Source organism: Zea mays, chromosome 3 (genome assembly GCF_902167145.1).
Source record: "Zea mays cultivar B73 chromosome 3, Zm-B73-REFERENCE-NAM-5.0, whole genome shotgun sequence".
NCBI classification, from domain to species: domain Eukaryota; kingdom Viridiplantae; phylum Streptophyta; class Magnoliopsida; order Poales; family Poaceae; genus Zea; species Zea mays.
Genome location: NC_050098.1, coordinates 218,060,716 through 218,071,237, shown reverse-complemented (window position 1 = coordinate 218,071,237; position 10,522 = coordinate 218,060,716). Strand labels below are relative to the sequence as shown.

At 41.3% G+C, this 10,522-nt stretch overlaps 1 protein-coding gene across 2 annotated transcripts; it reads right to left on the bottom strand.

The window, feature by feature from the left end:
* Positions 1 to 3,221: 3,221 nt before the first annotated feature.
* Positions 3,222 to 7,553, bottom strand: LOC100280571 (uncharacterized). Of its 2 annotated transcripts, none has more exons than XM_008674573.4 (5): positions 6,803 to 7,553; positions 6,580 to 6,669; positions 4,748 to 4,875; positions 3,720 to 3,824; positions 3,222 to 3,625 (listed from the first exon to the last, which is right to left on the bottom strand). In XM_008674573.4, exons 2-5 carry the CDS (start codon positions 6,647 to 6,649, stop codon positions 3,485 to 3,487), a joined length of 444 nt encoding a protein of 147 aa, XP_008672795.1. In that variant the 5' UTR covers positions 6,650 to 6,669; positions 6,803 to 7,553; the 3' UTR covers positions 3,222 to 3,484. The 2 variants fall into 2 exon arrangements, with proteins under 2 accessions (XP_008672795.1, NP_001146962.1); NM_001153490.1 differs by having other exon boundaries at positions 3,247 to 3,625; positions 6,799 to 6,927.
* Between the last annotated feature and the right edge of the window lie 2,969 nt (positions 7,554 to 10,522).

Genomic DNA, 10,522 nt, shown 5'->3' with positions numbered 1-10,522 from the left:
TTCAAATGGAAGTTGTAAAGGCCCACATGGTGATGGTGGTGCAGTTTGAGTTTCAAACAGACAAGAGCAGCACACTACACTGGATTTTCTTTCCTTTTCTTTTTGATTTCACGTGTGTCAGAACTAGCCATAAAGTTTTATGGGGGGGGTCTAAACTATCACCAGTACTACTACACATATTATCTGATATCACTCATATGAATAAATCGTATATACTCCGCATATAAACGCTCGATATAATGTAGCTGCAATTTACATGCAGGTCGTGTCACCGGTACACTTTTTTTTTTGCTGCAAAAGGGAAAAAACGCACTGAAGGAAGGGACTGAAATATCACATCACACCAGATTCTTTGTACTACCTTTGGGATCTGGTGGTTACAATTACAAGTCAATACTGGAACCGATCGATGGCTCCACCGACATATGGGCCCCAGGATTGTGTTTCCATCAACAAAGGGGTATGGCCCATATGATCGAATACGCGACCCCCCACACCAAAGGACGAAACTCTTTCTTTTTTTCTTTTTTTTTGTTGCCTCATATTTAGGCATACTTTCAGCTAGTGCTAGGAATCTGGGCCGGGCTTTTCGGGCCAGCACGAACACGTCCCGAAAATAAGAGCCCAAAGCATGGCCCGACACGAAATAATATGGGTCGGGCTAGCATAACCCGAAGACGGGCCTGTGCTGGGCCTCAAATTCCGACCCGTCGGCCCCCCGGCACGGCCCGCATAAATGGACCGGGCTTGGGCCAGCACGGCCCAATTAAGCCCAATCTGTTTAATTTCTTTAATTTAGTAAGATAGCGAGTTTATATTGTTGTTATATTTGGAGTTTATGTGGTTAAATGATGCTATAATTGTTTAATATCTTTAGTTTAGTAAGCTATGAACTTTATATGGTTATAATATTTTTATTTTATGTGGTCAAATATACGGGCCGGGTTTGGGTCGGCACGGCCCAACGAAGGCACGACGTGGTTTAAGGCTGGGCCGGGCACTGTTTTTACACTTCGGGCTGGCACGGTATGACCCAAAAATTGTTTGGGCTTTCCTGGCCCGAACCCGTTTGGCACGAAGCACGACGGACTTGGGCCGGGCTAGCCTCGCCCGGCCCAATTCCCAGCACTACTTTCAGGTAAGATTCTATTCCTTTCGCAAACAAGAGCGATCGCAAAAGGCAGACTGCTCCAAAAAAAAAAGTTTCGGCGATCTGTCACTAGTTTTCGCGAACATTTGAGGACACGATGTATATGCTTCATCATCTTGCTACAGAGATCTATATATGCTGCACTCTATGGTAATGTTCTTCATGTACAGTCGTGCGCATGGTGCAGCAGAGCACCATGTTCACAGTATACTAGTCAAGTTCACAATCATGCTGGACATTCAGGGATATATATGATTGCGAACTTGACTAATTTTTTTTCTTCTGTCATATGCTAGCGGCCAGCCTGTTGCAATATACTACTGTACTGTGCTCCCACCCAACTCTTCCAAAGTCTAAGATGTTTTCCTCTTACAGAGTATATATCTTGGCTTTATGTCTTCCTAGTCTCTGTCATCGTATGAGACGTCGTGCTCCTCCATCATTTATAAAACTGTGTTTGTTAGTGTCTGGCTGATAAGAAGGCAATGGGAACTAAAGACGTTTATGAATGAATTATGAGGCTGGCCAAGTGGCCATAGTCGGCGCTAGGGATGGCAATGGGTACGAGTATGGGTAAATAACCACTGATAACTATCCATTGAATATGGGTATAGTGGAATTTGGTATCCGCGGGTACGGTTATGGATATAATAAGGTATCCACGGTTAATTTTTTCGCGGGTACGGATATCCAGTATCCATATCCGTTACCCAATGGATATCTAACATGTGGGCCATCCGGATTTAATATATTATCCTAAATTCTAATTTTCCAATTTTTATCTATGACATGTTGATTGGTGCTGAAATTATCATTTGATGATGATGGAATGATAATTGTTTTTGAAATGTGATAAAATTGTTGTTTGATGTTGAATGCTAAAATTGTAGTGGGCGGGCGGGTAACGGGTATCCACCGGATAGCGGATACCCGGCGGGTACGGGTATGGGTAGAGATTCATACCCACGAACATTTATGAGTACTGGTATGTGTTGAGTTTTGTCTCGTGGGTATGGATCCGCGAACTATATATCCTCGTACTACCCACCCGATTGTCATCCCTAGTCAGCGCTAGGTGCCCTCAGCGTGACATCACCGAATAGGCGAGTACTCGTCGTGGACTCACTCATCAAGTAAACAAATGGGGCGTTTGGTTCGCGGGAGACAGTGCTGAATCAAACATCGCTGATTTACATCTTGGATGAGATGCGACCTCAGTTCTCGAATATTTGTCGCTCGCTAGTTTATTTTTAAACTAAAATACGATAAATAAAAAAGAACGGAATAAATACTATCCATGATTATCAAGCTCCAACGGGATTTTCTCGGACTGTGGTAAATATTCTTACAAGGTCATTCTTAGTGATAATTGTATCACACCATTTCTAAATTCTAATGTTATCACGTCAACGAGAGTAAGATAAAATGAAGAATAGAATATGTTTTTTAATGAAAAGTTTTATGATACAATTTATAGGCTAACTTGTGATATAAATATTGCATCTACCTAACCAATAAAAATACTTCTCCGTCCACATAAGTTAGTCTTTTGGGTTTGTCCTCAGGTAATCACTATCACTATTAACTTTAACTGATTATATCATATATTTCATAAGATTTTACAACATAAAAATAAAATTACTAGATTTATCATTACTTAAACTATTATAATATATAACTTTTTTAGTTTATGATAATTAAATCTTATATATATATATATATATTGGTCAAAGTTTAGATAGTTCGACTTAGGACATATCTAAAAATACTAACTCATGTGGACATAGGAAGTAGATGAAATAGATGGGGACAAAATAAATTGGTCTCTGCGGCGGTTTCACTCCAATACCTTGGAAACAGATAGACATAGTTTCACCTAATAATAAATAAATGTAGTGATATGTTATAAAAAAATCATATGTACCATATGCTATTTAATGTCATAAATCTCTTGTAAAACTCCCGTTAAGATTGGCCTCATCTGCTGCAACCAAATCCCCAACGATCATTATTGTTTCGTACCAGTTACTCAAGAGACAGAACGTTATGTTTCTTCCAACACGATGACTGGTGAAGGGAAGAAGGACGCAAGCATGGACTGGCCTGCAGCGCCATCCGACGCAAAATGGTTCCAAGTACCAGTTTTTTTTGACACTGAGAATTACAGCTTCCAAGTGACACAATACAGCAGCATTCAGCACCACACGCGGCACTGTACTGCAAACCCAATTCGGTTCATCATTATACAGGAAGGATAGAACGAATACATGGAGGCACGTCCAGGTCCCGGCAACACAACGCAGCAGCGACCCCAAAGGCCAGGTAGAGAAAATACTACATGGCATACCTCTGGGTCCAGGTCCTCGCGGTGTTCTCGTACTTGTGCCGGTCCGTCTTGTACATGTGAGCTATCTCGGGGACCAAAGGGTCGTCGGGGTTCGGATCAGTCAGCAGGGAACAGATGGACAGCAGCACCTGAAACCCAGCAGGTTGAAGATGCTGGTAGGCAGCTCCAAGCCTAGAAACCATGGAAAAAAATGATGCTATGCGTGAGAGTATAGTCACCAACCTTGGAGATGGTTAGTGCCGGACTCCACTGGTCCTTCAAGATGTCGAGGCAAATGCTCCCGTTGCTGTTGATGTTTGGATGGAACACCTTAGTGCGAAATGCCACCTGCGTATCGCATACATATACTAGGTTACATGGTTCGGAATGTGACAAACATTTTTAAGGATATATGGATTTGGTAAGGCAGGTAAATTTCAGATATCAAGGGTTTCAAGATTGCACATGAAACTGTGACAATCTAAAAAAACTCGACCTACGAGGGTAACAGGTAAGACAGGCACCGGACAGTGAGAAAACCCCCCAAACCCCTATCTCACCCATACACAACGGCACCGTAGCCCATGTGAGACGACCGCGACTAGGGCCAGGCCTTAAACCTATGCTTTGGCATGGAACAGACGAGAAAATTTCTTTAACCACAGCTCGAAAATTCGCTCCATAGGACCTGATGAGTGCTACTCAGACCACCTAACCAACTCGGCTAGAGGTCCTTTCGCAAACTGTTACGATCTTGAATCTTCTTAGAGCTTGTTCGGTCGTATGGGGATCGAAGGGGATTCAGAGGGATTAAATCTCCTATTCAATTTTGACTAGAAAGAGATTTGATCCCTCCAATCCACTCCCTTAGGGCTTGTTCGGTTACGTCTGGATCGAAGGGGATTGGAGGAGATTAAATCTCTTCCTAGTCAAAATTGAATAGAAGAAGATTTAATCCCCCCAATCTCATTCGATCCAGGCACAACCGAACAAGGCCTTAAAGGTTTCATCCAAAAATAACTCAAGTGTTTTCAGCAAGTGCGCTTAGTGGGCATGGCATCTAACCGATAAGCTATTGGCTACTACACATTAGCTCATATGCATTGTCAAGGTACTAAACATCACAGATATCTAGTGCATATGTCAGAGTAATCCTCCTAGGAAGTAAATGAGCTTAAGCATATGTTTATTTTACAAATTCAATGGCAAACAAAGGACAAAATGCACAAAAAAAAAGGAATGGTCATTCCCTAAATGCTCGTTTGCTGTACCTTTGGTGGTTTGAAAGGATAATCAGGAGGAAAATGGATTGTAACTAGGAAAACTCCACCAGAATATGGGCTATCAGATGGACCCATTATTGTTGCCTGCCAGTGGAACATGTCTTCACCAACAGGACCTGTCAAAGAAGATTACGTTGTCACCAACAAGGGATACAATTGAACTTTTGAGAGAAGAAAAATCAAGGTCACAAACTGTATTGAAGCCATCTTACCTGATGGCCATATGGTCTAGGACTAGAGATTTTGTAGGAAACATAACTTACTACTACACAGGACAACTAAAAGAGCTTCAAAAAGGAAAACCAAATAGCACTCAACAAAGATGAACAGCAATATTTGTCAGGCCTTAGTTTTATTTTGTCCCCGAAAGGGCAGTAAAAGCTTTGGCACAAGTTTTATTAGATTCAGAAAAATGAAAAACATGTTTTAGTTGAAAGTCAGTTCTTTGTAAACCAAAGCAATAGCAAAAGAGCTTCTAGCTGAGTTGGATATGTAGTCTGGGTAACACTCCTCGAGTGCTAAGCTAAACCAAAGCAACTAAAGGAACATTTTCCTCCAACAAATTCTGGCTGCTTATTACTTCACGTGCACACAGCTCAACATATATGCACTCCAAACCATAATTTATTTTCATGTATGGTTTTGCTATGGTGAATGAATAGCATCACAAAGCTCGACACCACAAATCAAGGAAGTGAGAAAAGTAAATACTTTGCAACTTGAGAACCATAGTTCTTCCAGTTATAGTTCACTGTCCTGATCTCTACATGCCAAATTACTAGTGTAATTGAGGCATCAAGTTATGAATTGAAATGTTTGTACATCAACTGAAAGCAACAAGGATACATTTTCGGATCGGCAGAGCAGCTAAATAGAACTAAAAGGTTCCAGAAATTGATATACTAACACAGCATACCTTTGTGAAAAAAATACTGATGACTGACGTGTCAGTTTTTTTCAAAAAAAAAGACTGACACGCCACATACAGAAAACAGCATGTGTTAAACTAGTTTAAACATGAACATTGAGGACAATGAAAACAAAAGGTTTCATCCATAAATAAAACATGTTAATCTTTTTCTCAGTGAAGGCTGTTCTGTCATTGTTCTACCTCACATTAATGACGCGTCGAACTAGAAAATTAATTAATTCATGTAACTTGATGTGTTGATCGAACTAGAAAACAGTTCATTCATGTAACTTGATGTGTTCCAATGATTATTCCCCATGACATTTGTGTTAAGAGTAATTTTTTATATTCTTTCTGAACAACTTGTTCTAGCTATGCAACAACACTTCACATTAATAGCAAGCATGAAAAGGACGAGTGACGAATCCTACATGCTAGCTGTTTCTCAGTATCCCGTCAATGTTTGTGTTTATGTTGCTAACTACTCGTTACACCAGTTACTGAATGGAGAGGAAAAAAAAACTGACATGCCACCCTCATCTTCCCATTTTTGGTAGGAAAAACTAAGCATTTGACATAGTGCAAATCTAAAAGTTGCTAATTAATCCTTTCATTAGAGAGAAAGGTAAAATCATAAAACGATATGCACAACACAGTAAGAGCCAAACCCCCTGCACGTCGTCAACGACCATCTGTAGTACTACCTAAAAAGTGAGAACGGAACCAATTCATTTCCATGTAACAACGTCGTAACATCTCATATCTGCCCCACCCCTCAAGCACTGAACTAACACAAGGGTTATTCAGGTTGGCTTGCATAGAAACTTGTTGGTTCAGCTCTATATACCAAAAGGAGGGAAGAAAGAAACAACAACAACATAAGAGTAGGGAAGAAAGAAAGCAGTAGGACCTGCACTGCACGAGGTGGGAGGGTCCTTCTGCAGATCCTTGAGCTCCTTCTGAATCCTCTTTGACGCCATCTCCTCCTTCCTGTGCCCTCCTGTTTCCAGTAAAAAGAAACAAGAAACAAGCAATCAGGTTTTGCCATGAAAAGCTAAGCTCAGGGCATATCAGAGACGCCCCTCCTATTTCTTTGGGGCGAAAATAAAAAAAAAGGAGAGAAACATACCTGCCTAGCTGAAGAACTGCTTTTCTCCTTCGCTTCTAGCTCTCGTCTTCCTCTCTCTTCTCAAGGATCAAGCAAATAATGGAGTTGGGGATGGGGAAAGGAACCGGGACAAGGGCATATACGTAAATGGGTTTCCTCTGAACGCTGCTGGTTTGCGTGCTGGCTTTATTTATGCAGCTTCATCGAACCAGCGCTTCTTTCCTGGGGCCCTCCCTTACTTTAGTGGCTACGATGCGATACCATTACCATGGCTGACTATGAAAGCGCCCGGCATCAATTGCTATCCACTAGCTACTCGTCGCAGAGAATTATTCTCTTCGATTTTCGCCTCTCATAACAAAATAAAAAAAAAATTGGCGGAGTAGGCGTGTAGCCGACGTGCAAGGTTGACGCCGGACTGTCCCTGATCCACTCACCAGCCAGAAGCTCCGCTCTGCGCTCGCCCACAGATTCCTCTGATTGGGACAGGCTGATTGATTCCTCGTGGCCTATCTGTCAGTGGCCGGACGGCGGAATCCAATTCTGGCGTGGGAAACCAATTGCCGCCGTGGAACACAGCTGCTGCTTGCTCGCTTCTAGGAAGGTTCTCGAGTTCCGGGGCGTGAAAGGAGTCTGAGAAGTGTAGCTACCAAGGGAAAGGTCAACGAAAACGTTGGCATCTTTGAATTTGATTGTACACAGAATGATAACACCATATGAACGATGCATGTATAATTTGAGGAGTTTTTTTTTTGTTATTATAGCATTCAGTTAAACTGTCTTCTCTCTTCTATTATCCTTAAATCTAACTTCTCTAAAATAGTATTTGTTGAAGAGCCTCTATTGTTGAAGGTCCTCGAAGTGTTTTATTATGTTTCAGGTACTACCAAAGAATGGTGAAGCTAGACTTTGTCCAAACTAGCGTACCAAAAGCGGAGGCGAAGCAGAAGAGCTTCAGCTCCGAAGGGCTGATACAAGAAAGTGATTGAAGGAAAGAGCTCAGATCAGTGGCATCGATGCACGAAACAGATGAGAAAAAGAAGAATCCTTAATATAGACCGGCTCGATAGAAAGGAGAAAGGACAACTTTACCCTACAAAATTCATAGATCATATAAATAGGGCTTGGACATACTTGTAATTTCATATGAACTTTTACTTCACCACTATAAATATAGGATCGGTGTCATTGAGAGCACCTAGAGGGTGGCACCGGACGATTTGATGATTTATAGCGGTGGGACCCAGCGCTGGCCCTAGCAGGGTCGAGCAGTGCCCCCGACCGGGGCCCCCAAATTAGTGGGGCCTCACACCATTGTACTAAATAACAGTATATATATATATTGTATAGGTTTGTCTGTTAGCTTTATAAAATTTTTAAATGCCTAATTATAAGTCAACAACACGACAGCAACAAGCAATGATAATTAGGCATAGCCTATCAATCTTGATTTCTATATTCTAGTAGTAGTACTTCATAGTCTCAGGCTCAACCACCTAGCTCTCAGCGTATAACGAGACAACGACGTTTGACGTTTCATCTCTATTTCTCGCACAGTTGTAGACAATATATATATATATATACACACTATATTTTTGTGTAATAATAATTATTATAAAGGGCCTCCTTTATAAGTCTTGTCCTGGGCCTCTAAAATGCCAGGACCGGCACTGGCGGGACCTGGTCGAGTTCGAGAGCAGACGCTTCGGTCGTATAGACACCCGACTGTACGGTACTGCCCAGACCAGCCCAGTCTCTTCCTTTTCATGCCAACTTCTTTTTGCCCCTTTTAGCTCGATTTCATATGGTCCCTAGCACTAAGACAAACATGATTAGCACCTAAAACAATTGACTAAGTACTCGAAACATGCCTTTATCACTTTGATCCATAGAGGTTTGCAATATGTCCATTATCAAGCCCAAAAGTGTTTTTCTTATTTTCCTCTATTTTCTTTACAAATACATGTGCTCATGCTCATATGAGGAGTGTTAGTTCATAGTAACGTGTTGAGCATTTAATCACCAAATCAACTAGAAATGGCCCAAGGGCACATTTCCCTTTTAGTCATACATTAGGATGTGGCGTCGAATGGAGCGCACTAGAGTTCCTCCGCCTTTGAAGGTGTTTCATCTTATCTTCGTGCTCCCATTTCTAAAGTTGAAGGTATCTTTGTAATTACTCGTAATGAAAAGAGACAAAATTGGATTAATGGTTTAAAACATCCCACTATGTTATTTTCGTCATGATTTGTTACATAATTCCCTTATATTCAAAATGCTATAAGATTTCACTCATATTCCATCTTCTCCCTTTAGTTAACTTTTTCGAAAAAGAAAATCTACTAAATTAAGAAAGGAGAATATACTCATTTATGTTGCCTTGTTTTGGGTTTCCCGAAGGAGTCAAAAGCAAGTGACCAACATTGACACCCATCTTCGGTGAATCTATGACATTAAGAGCACCTTCGACATGCCTCTCAAGAAGTCTACAGCTATTGGTTTTGTTCTCGCTCCCATAGACTAGAATCAAATTGATGATGCACATCTTCGCGAAGCACGAAACCAGAAAAGAAAGGTTGTGGACCCTCCACCACAAAATGAGTCGCCGTATGATGACCTTGATCAGAAAATTTACAAACTTAAAGCTATCCAACAATAACTTGAGAAGTGCAAGGAGAAGATGCTTCGGGTCTCTTTGCTAAACATAACACAACAAGTTGAGCAACCAGGGGGCCAACACAAGACAACCTTTGCTATGAAGAGCAGAATTTGGATGGTATCACGTATGTTAGTGCTTCTCCTTTGATAGCTGAATTATAGACCACACCATTGCCACCATTGTATAGATCACCTCAATTGCCAATGTATGACAGTCTATCATATCTGAAGCAGTTCTTAATGAGCTACAAAGCCACAATATCATCTTATGGTGGCAATGCGACAATGATGGCAAAATCCTTTATCATGGTAGTCAGTAATGTGCCTTAGGCCTAGTATTTATCTCTTTGGTCAGACATTATATCATCATGGCAGAAGCTTAAGGATATGTTCCTCACTAGTTTTCAAGGTTTCTAGACGAAGTCAATTGCTGCGCAAGCCTTGTTCCAATGCACACAAGAGCAAGATGAATACATTTAGGCTTATGTTCGAAAGTTTCTTCGGCTCCGGACTTAGGCGCCACTTGTACAAGATTACATAGTCACATAAGCAATAATCAAGGGGCTTCTTCCGGGACCTGCAACTCAGTACATCGCCTAGAAACTCCATTACCTAGAGAAGCTACTACAAAAGATGGATGAGTATATCAGGACAGACAATGATTTTCGCCAAAGGAGGGAAGAAGCATAGTGATATGCAGAGACATCTAGGGCATTATAAGTTATTCTCTTCTTTAAAATAGCATTTTTACACTTTTTTATTCTCTCTTCTTATCTTTCCCAGACCTGAATGACTCAAATGCCCCTTTTAGTTTCTAAATTGTATACCATATTGATTAGTATATAGATTGAAATCCTTCTGTTGCGTCGTCCGTACTGAAGCTGCCACCCCGTTTGGCCATAACAAATGCCTCTCCTTCCATCATCGCCTAGTCATCCCTTGTTCCCTGCTCCAGCGCTCCTCCACCCGTCGAACGCCTATGGATCGGGCACTTGAAGAGAAAAATAATACATATTCAAGAGTAGAGCCGACACTCGCATTTGTAAGGGGTGTTTGGCATAACTCTAGAGTAAAACTCCAAGAAGGA